This window comes from Pyrus communis, chromosome 17 (assembly GCF_963583255.1).
Source record: "Pyrus communis chromosome 17, drPyrComm1.1, whole genome shotgun sequence".
Classification (NCBI taxonomy): Eukaryota; Viridiplantae; Streptophyta; class Magnoliopsida; order Rosales; family Rosaceae; genus Pyrus; species Pyrus communis.
This window is the reverse complement of record NC_084819.1, coordinates 8,625,024-8,640,261: the sequence shown is the minus strand read 5'-3', so window position 1 is coordinate 8,640,261 and position 15,238 is coordinate 8,625,024. Positions and strand designations below refer to the sequence as shown.

Genomic DNA, 15,238 nt, shown 5'->3' with positions numbered 1-15,238 from the left:
TCCCCTTAATAAAAATATATTCTGCAAAATTTGTACATACCACTTTGTCACATAAATATATTTTATAACTTTTTCTGTAGTTTAATATTATTAAATTAATATTTTCCTTATCGTATAACGGGTTACCCACGTGTATATCTGGAGTAAACCGTTATCTTAACAGGTGTTTATCAGGTTATCCGATAACGCCCAATTTGTTAACGTGTTGATCCGAAACCTGTTAAATTTGTATCTTTTCGTGTCGGATTAACATGTCATGTAAGAAATTGGCAAGTCTACTTTGTACTTTGGCTCACCTTTAGAGCAATTCTGCCCATCCAAAAAACGCAAGAGCTTGAAAATTGCCCAAAACCCACCAAAGTGGTTCCCATAACCCAAAAATTGGGGGAAGAGGGGGCGATTGCTGGGCTTCACTAAGCCTGTTGGAATGCTAGGCCTTGTTCTTGTTGACAGTAGACGACATCATCTTGACATCAGCTAGTGGATTGGCGGGCCTCACGACAAAAAAAAGGAGACAAAGCCCAGCGACTCTCTGCACCACTGCACATAAGCCATTGGATCTCCAACAGTAAAAGAATTTAAAATTTCACTGTTGTGCCACATGACATAACCTGGTGCGTTTGATTTTGAAATAGCTATTTTGTAAATACTATAGTATGGAAATCAATGGCCAAGATTAATCTAATGATAAAATATACAACTTGTTTTATTTTATAATTACCTAACTATCTTCTTCATTCTCACTACCCGCACAGACAACTCAATATTTCCTTTACTACATTATTAATAAATGTTAAATGTGATTAACATGTTATTATTTAGACCTTTAGGTAACTAAAAGTAATCATTTGACTATGCAATCTATTATGGGTAGTGCTATTCACAAACTCATTTTTACCTCTCACACACCTCTCTCAATTTTTGGCTGTCAGATCAAATAAATTGAAGAAGACCAATAACTTAACAAGGATGTGTAAGATGTAAACATGAGTGTGTGAATATCAGTAGACCTTTAGACGAAAGTGACAATAGAGAATAAGGCCAACAAATAATAATTTTTTTTAAATATATTTATAAATAGTAATCGCCCTTATGCTATATGTGACGACTCGTCCCAAATTAATATATATTTTATCCTCGAATGAATGGAAATGACTATTTTGCCCTCATGAGCCTTGTGATGTGGTGGTACATAGAAAATTTTAAATTATTTTTTTCGTTGATATAATTAAATTATTCTCAACGTCACGAGAATGTCGACACAATTCAGGGTTGAGTTGGGTTTGCAGTGGAAGAATCACGAAGGAAGAGAGGAAATTTGGTTGAACCCAAATTGCATGAGTTTAGTCATGCAGCCCAATTAGGATTTAGGACAATTTAAAATGCCCAATCCCATAGGACACGCACACTTACACACACGTGCAACCTTCTTTTCATTTCTCTTTTCCTTTCTCGAATCCTCTTTGAGCTTCGAATCTTGTCACACACTCATAGCTCGAGTGTAAGGTTAGTAATATTGTGTTTCCCTTGACCTCACGAGTCGAGCCATACCCTTGGTTTGAGGAAAGGACCACGAAAACTCGAGAAACCTGAGCTTTGGCAAGGAGTGTAATTTCTCCGACGTGATCGCAAAGGTCTTAGCTAGTTTTGAGACTTAGAAAGGTATTATTACAACTCCTCTAGTGTTTTAAACTACTTTTGGTTAAGTTTAGATGTCTGAATAAGCTCGGTAGTCTGTGTGCAAGAGTAGCTGGTTTTTTCAAGGATTTTTTTGGTCATTTTTGGTTGAATTTAGGGCCTCAAACAGGTATGGATGTGTTCTCCTAGTTGAGAGCTTCATTTTGGTACAAATTACATGAAATTTGGTGTTGAAACGACGAAGATGTTAAGGTTTAAAGTTTTTCCAGAAACCGGCGAGTGCTGCGGCAGCTGGCGCCGAAATCTGGCGAACCACCGGAGAAGAAAAGGGAATATTCTGTCAAAGTTGACGGAATATACTAACTGCATCAGGTAAAGTTAATGATATATGCTGTTACTTAACGGAATATTCCCTAACGCCGTTAGGGAATCTGTCTGTGTGCTAGGCTCGTGCCTGCACGTGGTCGACGAGTGGAAAGTTGAAATTTTTTTCTAAAACTATGGGGATGGTCGTGGTGTTGAGTAGGCCACGATGGTATATTCAAACACCCTAATTGAGCAACGTATGAGAAGTTGTTACAAAGTGTTGGTTATATGCTTAAAAGTAACATTAAAATAGTTGTTTCACATATAGGTGAGACGTTTCCAGAGGACGAGCGCAGCTTGGCGAGAATTGGGGGTTACGACCCAACTACATATCAGTGAGTGGGCTTTTGGTTATATATATTTGTGCCTTATGTTTCCTAGATATTGTTTAAGTGGTTTTTATGTTTTAAATGCCATGTTGTGTGCATTACATACTAGATGCATTCGTATAGTTGTGTACGTTGCGGACGCTCAGGTAAGCCTCAGGTGAGTATATTTTTAATGGTAGTGATGATGTTGTGTATGATTATGTTCGATTGCATTTAGTGATTTATATCCTGCACCCCGATGTTAATGCTCTACCCGAGGTCAGGGCCTAGCCTTCATGTGATCATTCACCTCCCACACCACACACTCACCTTGGATCCAAGGCAAGTGCCAGCCTGTCGTACAGACCACATTAGCTGGTTTCGACTTGTAGGTGACTTGCGATACTTTGCACAACCTTCACGTGATCGTAGCACTGGAGCATATATATTTACACCTTGCATGTCGTACAGACCACATTAGTGGTTCCGACTCATATGCAGGATTTGATTTGATTGTTGAGTTATAGATTCAGCCGTACATGTCACGTTAGGTGACTACGGCTGATATGTTACTTTATATTACTACAATTCACCTGGCTCACTTATTCATGGTTGAGATGATTAACATGGCATACACATGGTTTGTTATTCTCGAGCATAGTTTTTATATATGTATACAACATTATTTTCTGGGAAGCTTATATGGGTTTTACGATGAGGGATCGTTACTTTTGGGAAGATAAATGGTTTTGATAAGCTTTGTTTTTGCCCACTCACATTTTCTGTTTTGTGCCCTTCCAGGTTCTAGGTAAATTTCGGCGTTGGTGGCTTACGAGGAATCTTTGGCAGTTCTGACAGACTTCCATCAATGTAGGGTTTCTTTATGTTCTGTATAATTATTACTTAGTCATCTGTACTGCATTTCGATACCTATGCTTTGGTTGTGTGTATCTTTACTAATCACTTTCACTCGTACTTATAGGCTAGTGTTAGGTAAGATAACTAGTGGTTTTTATTTATTCGCATTTTCATATCATTACCACTTCCGCACAGTGCACATGGTTATGTCACCCTCACGTGATGACCAGGATGCCTCGATTGAGGTCGGGGTGTGTCAGTTTGGTATCAGAGCCTAGGTTTCGCAGTCCTGCATATTTTGTGAATATTCTAATCATTTGATGTCTTATATTTTGTGAAACAGTATATAATTTGAAGTTGAATCACTTTATTGATAATGAGAGGCCTGAGGGAGTTGAGCGTTGGCTCAATTATATGGAGAAAACTTTTCGATTGATGCAACGACAGGGAAATCTCCTTGATAATAGGTGGGTTGAGACGACTATTTGGTTTTTGGGTGAGGAACCTGCATCCTGGTGGAGGTAGGAATCTTTTCGGTTGTCACCGGAGGAAGCTGCTGACTGAGAGGTTTTTAAGCAGTTATTCCAGAAGAGATTTGTACCCCCTGCGTATATAGACAGTAAGAAGTAAGAATTTACGCGTTGAAAGCAAGGGAAGATGTCATCTAATGAGTATTATTGGAAGTTTACTGATTTGTCTTGTTATTATCTGGAGATTGTTGAAAATCCCGTAGAGATGCTTCGACGATTTAAGTTGGGTACTAGAAAGAAATGGTGCTCTATGGTGACTACGATTCCCTGTTTGACGTACCAAGAGTTTTATGAGATTTTATTGAGGATTGAGGATTTTGAAAACATGCCCAATGATAGTAATGTAGAGGTAGAAAAAGATAATAGCCAGAAGAAAAATGATAGTAAAGATAAAGGTCAATCATCTTTAGGACCTTATAAGACGCAGAGTTTTAAGAGATGTGGTATTAGTTCCAGTTCTTCGAGTGGGGGTTTGAGTTCCACTGCATAGTGAAGAGGTGGTAGGTTTTCAGGTGGTTTTCGCTTCCAGGGACAAAGAGGTTCTAGTGGTTATGGTGGTCCATTTTACCGTAGATGTAATAGTCGACATTTTGGTGAGTGTAGACACAGGGTGCTAGAGGATGTTTTGTTTATGGCCATATGTGACATCGGGCTATTCAATGCCTACAAAATTAGCAGAAGCCTCAATCATCTGCCTTTCCACCACCAGTTCCTATCCAACAGATTTCAGGGTCTAGTGGTTATACCCAAATTAGTTATGGTGGAGCATATCATTATTAGAGGGATGTAGCCCCATATTCTGGAGTACATTATTTGTACCCACACAATCTGTATCACCACAATGGTTACACTCAGTATTCAAGAGGTTACACACCATATTTGTCATATCCAGCTGGTGGATCACAATGGTATTTTGTGGGACAGACCCAGAACATGGAGGTTGCTTCTAGCACTGCAAGATCATCGAGGTAGCCTAATTAGTCTGGTCAGGGACGTAGCTCACAGGGTCGTGGAGGACGACAACAGGTTCAGGGTCGCGTCCATCATATCACCCTATAAGAGGCACAGAATAATCCTGATCTTATTATGGGTACGTTGGACATTCTTGGTTATTTTGCTAGGGTATTAATTAATTATGGTGCCACACACTTTGTCCTTTCTCATACATTTGCTCAGAAGATGCAACCCTACCCTACACCTCTTGGTTATGAATTAGAGTTTTCGATGCCTAGGGGTGAGACATGCTATGTTAGCTGGACATATCAAGGATGTCTTGTCTTAGTGGAGGATGTTGTCATGCCAGCTAACCTAGTTCCACTAGATATTGTGGATTTTGATGTGATTTTGGGCATGGATTGGTTGCATTACAATCGTGCTCAGTTGGATTGTTATGAGGAAACGGTTACTTTCCATCGTCTAGGCTTGCATGTGGTTACATTTGTGGGCAAGTGTGGTGGACTGAGACACAACATTATCTCTGTCATAAGGGCTAGAAGGTTGTTGAGGAAAGGTTGTCAGGGGTATTTGGCTCACATGGTATTGAATGATGATACTTTTGTTCGAGTAGAGGATGTTCGAGTAGTTAGGCATTTCCCTAAAGTATTTCCTGAAGATTTACCTAGATTACCGCCAGATTGAGAAGTAGAATTCACTATTGATTTACTTCCAGGTACTGATCCTATTTCCTTAACTCCTTATCGAATGGCTCCTGCTGAGTTGAGGGAATTAAAAGCCCAGTTGCAGGAATTGGTTGATAAAGGTTTTATTCAGTCTAGTACTTCAACTTGGGGAGCTTCAGTTTTATTTGTTCGAAAGAAAGACGGGACTTTGAGGTTGTGTATAGATTATTGACAACTGAATCGGGTAACAATTAAAAACCGTTATCCGTTGCCGTGTATAGATAATTTATTTGATCAGCTTCGAGGTGCTTGCATGTTTTTCCAAGATTGATTTGAGGTTTAGATATTATCTATTAAAGATCAGAAGTGAGGATGTTCCTAAGATGGCTTTTAGGACTCGATATGGTCATTACAAGTTCCCCGTGATGCGATTTGGGTTCGCTAATGCACCTTCAGCTTTTATGGATATGATGAATCAAGTATTCAAGCCATACCTTAACAGGTTTGTCATTTTTTTTATTGATGAAATTTTGGTGTATTCCAATTCTTAGGCAGAACACGTTCGATATCTCAATTTGGTTTTTGAAGAAATTGAGAGAACACCAATTGTATGCTAAATTTAGCAAATGCCAATTTTGGTTAGATCAAGTGGCATTTTTGGGGCATGGAATATCGGCCTAGGGTACTCAGGTGGACCTTTAGAAAGTAGCTGCCGTATAAAATTGGGAGCAACCACGAACCGTCATTAAGGTATGGAGTTTTCTGGGCTTGGTAGGTTATTATAGACGGTTTCTTAAAGATTTCTCAATTATAGCATTACCACTGACGAGGTTGATGAGGAAATATGTTAAATTTGAGTGGGACGATAATTGTGAACGGAGTTTCCAGCAACTAAAGTATTGTTTCACTCACGCACCTGTTTTGGCACTTCCAGACGACGGTGGCAATTTTGAGATTTACAATGACGCTTCCTTGAATGGTTTAGGTTGTGTGTTGATGCAGCATGAAATGGTGATTGCTTATGCTTCGCGACAGTTGAAGCCTTATGAGATGAATTATCTGACGCATGATCTTGAGTTAGCAGCCATTATCTTTGCCTTGAAGATTTGGAGGCATTACTTATATAGAGAAAAGTGTAAGATTTTTACAGATCATAAGAGTCTTTAGTATCTTTTCACCCAGAGAGATCTTAACCTTCGACAACGGAGGTGGATAGAGTTGCTCAGCGATTATGATTGCACGATTGGGTATCACCCTGATCGTGCAAATGTAATGGCAGACGCGCTGAGCAGAAAATCCTGAGGTCGAGTTAATGCTTTATTTGCTTGTCATGTTCCTCTTCTCGCAAAATTGAGATCCACTGGAGTGAAGTTAGAGGTGGAAGATCGGGAGAAGGCTTTACTTGTTAACTTTCAGGTCAGGCCGATTTTGATTGATCACGTACTTAAGGCTCAGGTGCATTATGAAGAAATTCAGGAATTAATTCAGGCAGTGTCACAGAGGGAAAAGAAAGATCTCAGAGTGTAGGAATCTGATGGCATGCTTATGCAGGAGAAACGGATGTACGTACCAAATATTGCTGAGCTAAAGAAGGATATTCTTGATGAGGCATATGTCTCAGCTTATGCAATGCATCCTAGAAGTACTAAAATGTATCATACCATTCGGCCGTTCTACTATTAGCCAGGCATGAAAAATGAGATTGCCGAGTATGTGAGTAGATGTGCAATTTGCCAGCAAGTTAAAGCTAAAAGGAAGAAACCTTTTGGGTTGATGCAGCCACTTCCCATTCCCCAGTGGAAATGGGAAAATATTACTATGGATTTTGTGTACAAGCTTCTTCATACACGGAATGGTTATGACGGCATTTGGATGATAGTATATTAGCTTAGTAAATTAGCACACTTCATACCAATTCGAGAGAACTATTCCCTAAGTCAATTAGCCGAGTTATTTATATTAGAGGTTGTTAAATACCACGGGGTACCGGTTAATATTATATCTGATCGAGATCCTAGGTTTAGTTCTAAGTTCTGGGTGGCATTTCAGGAAGCTCTTGGTTCGAGATTGCTTTATAGTACTGTTTATCATCCCCGGATGGACGCGCAATCCAAGAGGACTATCCAAACATTAGAAGATACGTTGAGATCTTCGGTATTGCAGTTTGTTAACGCTTGGCATAAGCGTTTGGATTTGATGGAGTTTGCTTATAATAATAGTTACCATTCTAGCATCGGGAAGTCACCTTTCGGGGCATTATATGGTAAATCTTGTCGTACCCTTCTTTGTTAGTCAAAAGTTGGTGAGAGGGTATTAATAGGCCCAGAGATTGTGGACGAGACTATTAAGAATATTTAGGTAATTAAATCTAACCTGAAAGCGGCCCAGGATCGACAAAAGAGCCTTGTTAACAGACAGGCCACAGATAGAGTGTATAATGTGGGAGATTGGGTATTTTGAAGTTATCCCCGTGGAAATGTGTTGTATGGTTTGGTAAGAAAGGTAAGTTAAGTCCTCGATATATTGGACCGTACTAGATCACCGAGCGAGTTGGTGAAGTTGCTTATCGACTTGAGTTGCCTCCAGAGTTGGCAAAGGTGCATGATGTTTTTCATGTCTCTATGCTTCGCCATTATGTTTCCAATCCGTCACACGTGATACCTCCTGAACCACTAGAAATTAATCTAGATTTAACTTATGAGGAAGAGCCAGTGATGATTTTGGATTGGAAGGATAAGGTTCTGAGGAACAAAACTGTGCGTCTGGTGAAAGTTTTGTGGAGGAATCACTCAGTAGAGGAAGCCACGTGGGAAACGGAGGACCGTATGCAAGATATGTATCCATGCTTGTTTTATGAATATTAGTGGTTTGTGATGTTAGTGTATGAAATTTTGGGGATGAAATTTTCTTTAGAGGGTAGGTTGTGATGACCCGTCCCAAATTAATATATATTTTACCCTCGAATGCATGGAAATGACGATTTTACCCTTGTGGGCCTTATGACGTGGTGGTACACAGAAAATTTTAAATTATTTTTCCTGTTGATATAATTAAATTATTCTCAACGTCACGAGAATATCGACACAATTTAGGGCTGAGTCGGGTTTGCAGTGGAAGAATTATGAAGGAAGAGAGGAAATTAGGTTGAACCCAAATTGCATGAGTTTAGTCATGCAGCCCAATTAGGATTTAGGACAATTTAAAATGCCCAATCCCGTAGGACACATACACACTTACACACATGTGCCCTTCTTTCCATTTCTTTTTTCCTTTCTTGAATCCTCTTTAAGTCCGTACAACCAAACCCCCTAACCTTCGAATCTTGTCACACACTCACAGATCAAGTGTAAGATTAGTATTATCGTGTTTCCCTCGACCTCATGAGTCAAGCCATACCCTTGGTTTGAGGAAAGGACCACGAAAACTAGAGATACCCGAGCTCTGACAAGGAGTGTAATTTCTCCGACGTGATCGCAAAGGTCTTAGCTAGTTTTGAGACTTAGAAAGGTATTATTACAACTCCTCTAGTGTTTTAGACTACTTTTGGTTAAGTTTGGACATCGGAATAACCTCGGTAGTGGGTGTGCATGAGTAGCCGATTTTTTCAAGGATTTTTCCGATCATTTTTCGTTGAATTTAGGGCCTTAAAAAGGTATGGATGTGTTCTCCTAGTTGAGAGCTTCATTTCGGTACAAATTTCATGAAATTTGGTGTTGAAATGACAAAGATATTAAGGTTTAAAGTTTTTCTAGAAACCGACGAGTGCAGCGGCCGACGCTGGAATCCGGCAAACCACCATAGAAGAAAGGGGAATATTCCATCAAAGTTGATGGAATATACTAATGGCGTCAGGTAAAGTTAACGGTATATGTTGTTATTAATGAAATATTCCCTAACGCCGTTAAGGAATGCGTCAGTGTGCCAGGTACATGCTTGCGCGTGGTCGACGTGTGTGGTTGTGCCTTGGCTAGCGCGTGAGGGCGCGTGGGATATTGAAAATTTTTTCTAAAAATATGGGGATGCTCGTGGTGTTAAGTAGGCCACAATGGTATATTCAAACACCCTAATTGAGCAACGTATGAGAAGTTGTTACAAAGTGTTGGTTATGTGCTTAAAAGTAACGTTAAAATAGTTCTTTCACATATAGGCGAGACGTTTCCAGAGGACTAGAGCAGCCAGGCAAGATTTGGGGGTTACGACCTGACTACATATCAGTGAGTGGCCTTATGTGTCCCAGAAACTATTTAACGTTTTAAATGCCATGTTGTATGCATTACATACTAGAATATGCATTCGTATAGTTGTGTATATTACTGCTTGACGTTGCGGACGCTCAGGTAAGTCTCAGGTGAGTATATTTTAATGGTAGTGATGATGTTGTGTATGATTATGTTAGATTGTGTTTAGTGATTTATATCCTGCACCCCGGTGTTAGTGCTCTGCCCAAGGTCAGGGCCTAGCCTTCACGTGATTGTTCACCTCCCTCACGACACGCTTACCTTGGATCTAAGGCAGGTGCTAGCCTATCGTACATACCACATTAGGTGATTCCGACTCGTAGGTGACTTGTGTTACTTCGCACAGCCTTCACGTGATCGTAGCACTTGAGCGTATTTATTTACACCTAGCTTGTCGTACAGACCACATCGGTGGTTCCGACTCATGTGCAGGATTTGATTTGATTGTTGAGTTATAAATTCAGCCATACAGGTCACGTTAGGTGATTCCGGCTGATATGTCACTTTATATTAGTACAATTCACCTGGCTCACTTATTCATGGTTGAGATGATTGACATGGCATACACATGGTTTGTTATTCTCGAGCATAGTTCTTATATATGTATACAACAATATTTTGTGGGAAACTTATACGGGTTTTACGATGAGGGATCGTTACTTTTAGGAAGATAAATGGTTTTGAAAAGCTTTGTTTTTGCCCACTCATATTTTCTGTTTTGTGTCCCTCCATGTTTTAGGTAAACTTCGGCGTTGCTGGCTTACGAGGAATCTTCGGCGGTTTTAACAGACATCCATCAATGCAGGGTTTCTTTATGTTCTGTATAATTATTACTTAGTCTTCTGTACTGCACTTCGATACCTATGCTTTGGTTGTGTGTATCTTACTCTAATCACTTTCACTCGTACTTATAGGTTAGTCTAAGGTAAGATAACTAGTGGTTTTTATTTATTCGCATTTTCATATCATTACCACTTCCGCACAGCGCACTTGGTTATTTCACCTTTACATGACGGTCAGCATGCCTCGATTGAGGTCGGGGTGTGTCACTATGAGACTAGTTTAAAGCATTATTGTTTTTAAGATTTGAAGATCTGAGAGCTTGTTTGGATATGCTTTTAAAATAACTGAAAGCATTTTTAATGAAAATATTTTTGAAAATAATCCTTAGTAAAAATGCTAGTAAATCCTTAAAAAACATTTAAAATGCTTTTAAAACTTAAAAATATTTTATTTAAAAATGTTTTTAATCATTTTAAAAATATATATAAATTAACTATAAATCAACTTGGGACATAAGAAACAAGAATAGATGGCTATAGATTGAAGTTTGAACATGAACAGTTGTGGCAAAAAGGAAACATGAATACTTGCACTGTATCTGTATCTATGCAAAGACAAAGGCAAAAGCAAAGACAGGATCTGACATGGCCTTACTATAATGTAATTTTTATATCTGAGCACGGAGTGCACATTCTATCCAAAAACACAAGCGCCCATTTTTACCCTTGTAAAATATGGTAAAGACAACACCGTGACCACTATTGCGGACGTGACAGAGAAACCCAGCACGCAACATAACAGAGAGAGAGATGGGTTCAGAAAAAAAAAAAAAATGAAAATGAAAATAAATAAATAAATAAATAAATTGTAGAGAGAGAAAGAGATAGGGACTAGAGAGAGGATGGTGAGGAGGGAGAGCAAACTTTATTACCTTTTTTATGATGCACGCATCCATGGCAGAACAGCGAAGGGTACAGAGTACTCTCTGCTGCGACACAAGGTAGAAGAAGAGATTAGAAGAAACGACACCACCTCCACCACCAATATCAACAAACGCAAATTCTAGAGAGAATAAGAAAAGTAGAGAGAGGAAGTTAGAGAGCGAGAGAGAGAGTATTGAAATGGAGCTGTGTGTGGCTGTCTGTGGAAAATAGTAAAGCAAGATATGATGGAACTGAGCAGGAAAACAGGCGACTTTCCCGGTAATGGAGAAGAAGGAGCTGAATTTACGAAATGGGTTTTGTTTTGTTTGAGCTGAAAGGAGATTTTTCAGCACAAATCTTGAAAGAAGACGCCATTTTTGCAAATCTAAGAGCTTTTTTTGTGTGTAATTTGTAAAATTTATCAGAGGGATGCCCTTTCAGTTCCAGCAGGGGAAGGCGGTTGTCGAAATCACAACCGCTAGTTTACCGGCAATTTTCACAGACAGCAGCTGCAGCAAGTACAAAGACGGCGGCTTTTTCAACCACCACCATCACAGCTTTCCGACCGGCGAGCCCAACTCTGTTCTTCATATGAGAAGAAGCCCGAGCCCACCCACTTCGGCTTCCACTCTCTCTGCGTCTTTTAACAAAGGCGGTGGTGGCGGTGACAAATCGACGTCGCTGGCTGCGGTGACTCTGCCTGCTGTGGGTCCAGCGTCGTCGAAAGACGAGTGGGCCTGCGAGCTCCAGTCGATTCGGAGCGGCGGATTGGAGGCCGTGACCGGATCGGGAGGAGGGGTCGAGAGATGCGGCCTTGGGCTTGGCGGGTTGGAGGATTGGGAGACTATGCTCTCCGAAACGGCAGCGTCTCCGGCTCACGACCAGTCTCTGCTGAGGTGGATAGCCGGGGATGTGGACGACATGTCGTGTGGACTCAAGCACCTGTTGCAGAGGGGGAACGGCAACCACCACAACAGCCCCATTGATTTCGACGGCAATGCCGGGTTGGGAATCGTCGATCAGGGTCCTAATTTTGATCTAATTGGGAGCAGCGGCGTTTCGGTCCCGAATTTCGGGTTCGCCGGTTCGGGGTTTTCGAACGGCGTTAACAATGGCAGCAATGGGAAGGTGGGTTTTGTTCCTCCCAGGTCTGGGTCTTTTGGTTTGCTAAATTACAAGGTTTCAAATGTTGGGTTGATGCACAACAATGGCGGCACCAACAGTGTCAATTGCAACATTCAAAACCCCATTTTCTCGAATTCGTCCAACACTGTGGCTCTGCCGGTCTCTTTGCCTGCGGTTTACGGGCAGCAGCAATTCGAGAGCAGCCCGGACGAGAAGCCGCAGATTCTGAACCCGCAGCTTTTCATGAACAACCAGACTCAGCAGCCACAAAACCCGAACTTTTTCATGCCACTGGCGTATGCCCAGCAAGAACAGTACCACCTGCTTCAGTCCCAGCCCAAACGCCACAACTCCGGCTCGAATGTAAACCTGAGTACTCATCAGATCCAAAAGGGTCAGTTTTCTGATCCGAGACACGACATTTTTGTGAGACACCAGCAGCAGCAGCAATTGGGGTTTGCTCAAGGGATGCAGTTTCTACCTCAGCAGCATCACATTCAGCAGAAGCCGTTGATGGTGCCGAAACAGACGGTTGTGCTGGGAAATGGTGAAGAAATGACCCACCAGCAGCAGCAACAACAGCTCCAGGATACTTTGCTCGACCAGCTCTATAAGGCTGCAGAACTGGTAGGGACTGGGAACTTTTCACACGCGCAAGGGATATTGGCGCGGCTCAATCACCAGCTTTCCCCTGTTGGAAAGCCCCTTCAGAGGGCTGCTTTCTATTTCAAGGAGGCTTTGCAACTCCTCATGAACAATCCTGCCACCTTTCCGCCACCGAGAACTCGGACCCCATTTGATGTCTTCTTCAAAATGGGGGCATACAAAGTGTTCTCTGAAGTTTCTCCGCTCCTTCAGTTTGTCAATTTCACCTGCAACCAGGCTCTCCTTGAGGCCCTCTCAGACGCTGATCAGATTCACATTGTTGATTTTGATATTGGGTTTGGCGCTCATTGGGCATCATTTATTCAGGAGCTTCCTACCCGGAATAGGGGTGTTTCTGCCCCTTCACTCAGAATCACTGCCTTTGCCTCCCCTTCAACACACCACCCAGTTGAGCTCGGGCTTATGCGTGATAATTTGACACAATTTGCTAATGAGATTGGTATAAGTTTTGAGCTCGACGTGGTTAACCTTGATTATCTGGACCAAAACTCTTACTCCCTGCCCATTATTCAAACCAACGATGGTGAGGCAGTTGTTGTGAATTTCCCCATTTGGTCTACTTCGAATCAACCGGCTGCTTTACCAAATGTCCTTCGCTTTTTGAAGCAGCTATCTCCCAAAATTGTGGTGTCCTTGGATAGAGGTTGCGATCGAAGTGACCTCCCGTTCCCGCAGCACATTCTGCAGGCCCTCCAGTCCTACATAAACCTTTTGGAGTCACTTGATGCGATTAATGTGACTTCTGATGCTGTGAGCAAGATTGAGAGGTTCCTCCTTCAGCCCAAGATTGAGAGCACTGTTCTGGGGCGTCTCAGAACCCCGGACAAGATGCCCATTTGGAAAACACTCTTTGCCTCTGCCGGTTTCACTCCTGTACCCTTCAGTAACTTCACTGAAACTCAGGCGGAATGTGTGGTGAAGAGGAATCCAGCAAGGGGATTCCATGTTGAGAAGCGTCAAGAGTCACTTATTCTATGCTGGCAGCATCGAGAGCTCATCTCAGCTTCAGCTTGGAGGTGCTGAGGAGCAGCATTTTGACAAGCGAGGGAGGTTGGTTTTTTTGACACAATTAACCGCAGAGGTTCCAGCTTACTCTGCTCTGATAATATGTCAATAAATATTGAACTATGTTATTGGCACCTCTGTTATGACCTGATCCTTGTGAATTGTCATGTTTGTGAGTCCCCTTTGCTTATTGTATATCTAGTCTAGATGGGCTAGTACTCTCGGTAGAACAAATCATCTAACAGACAAGCCTACTAGAGTTTTATTTATTTTGGACATGAATATTGCTGCTATGGTACTCCAATGTTATAGTAGGGAAGCTGCATTTTTGTCTGTTTAAGGCGGTGATGAAATGTTGTATACTTGACAACGAATGAACTAGAAATGGAAAAGAACTTACCGGATTTAAGCCATCTCCTGGGTTTTCTAGATAACTTAATACAACTTTGTCAATTCTATGGGTTTTATAGAGATAGTTCATTTATTTGCGATATTAAGTTCACTTGCATAGAGATTGATTGCTAAAATATCAATCTCTACTGGGTTTTTTAGATAGAAGATGCTTGCCAGTTCGATTTATGATTTCTTATTTGTGAGCGCTGTTGAGAATATCTCTCTCATGTATAACACCTTGTTATCTTTCTTTTAACGTAGGGTTTCTTGCACTCTTTCGCTCCTACAGTATGTTGCAAATAGTTTTCTGTTATTCCACTTAGTAGTTAGTAACACTTGCATGAAGTATTTCTTGCATCTCTCATTGTAACTAGGACAGCCGAAAGATGCAATACTACTTATAGCAGTACAGCCTTACACAATTTGAAACAACTAACCTAATTGCTTGAGATTGAAGGCTTGCTCCTGGTTTTAGTTGTGCTTCAGTTACTAGGGATGGGGAGCTGTGAACTTCTTCTCTCGCTTATGACAATTGAATTTTTAGGGATGGGGAGCTGTGAACTGCTCTCCATGTTTGATCGAAGTGCTTTCAGATTTAAGTTTATCAGACCTTGCAACATTGTAGAAGATAATTCTGCTAGATAGCTGTTCTAGGTTTAATTTTCCCCACTGATCACATGCTTGTTGTAGGGTTTAAGGGACTTCCCTTCTATGCCAAAACAAGCAAACATTATAACTCTCTCTCTTCCCGTCAGACAGACCTATTTGTTCCATTGGTAACTATCG

The 15,238-nt window shown here is 41.2% G+C and overlaps 1 protein-coding gene across 1 annotated transcript; it reads left to right on the top strand.

The window, feature by feature from the left end:
* The first annotated feature begins 11,240 nt into the window (after positions 1-11,240).
* Positions 11,241-14,463, top strand: LOC137722689 (scarecrow-like protein 22). The gene has a single exon (XM_068461750.1). It carries the CDS (start codon positions 11,693-11,695, stop codon positions 14,075-14,077), a length of 2,385 nt encoding a protein of 794 aa, XP_068317851.1. The 5' UTR covers positions 11,241-11,692; the 3' UTR covers positions 14,078-14,463.
* Positions 14,464-15,238: the final 775 nt, after the last annotated feature.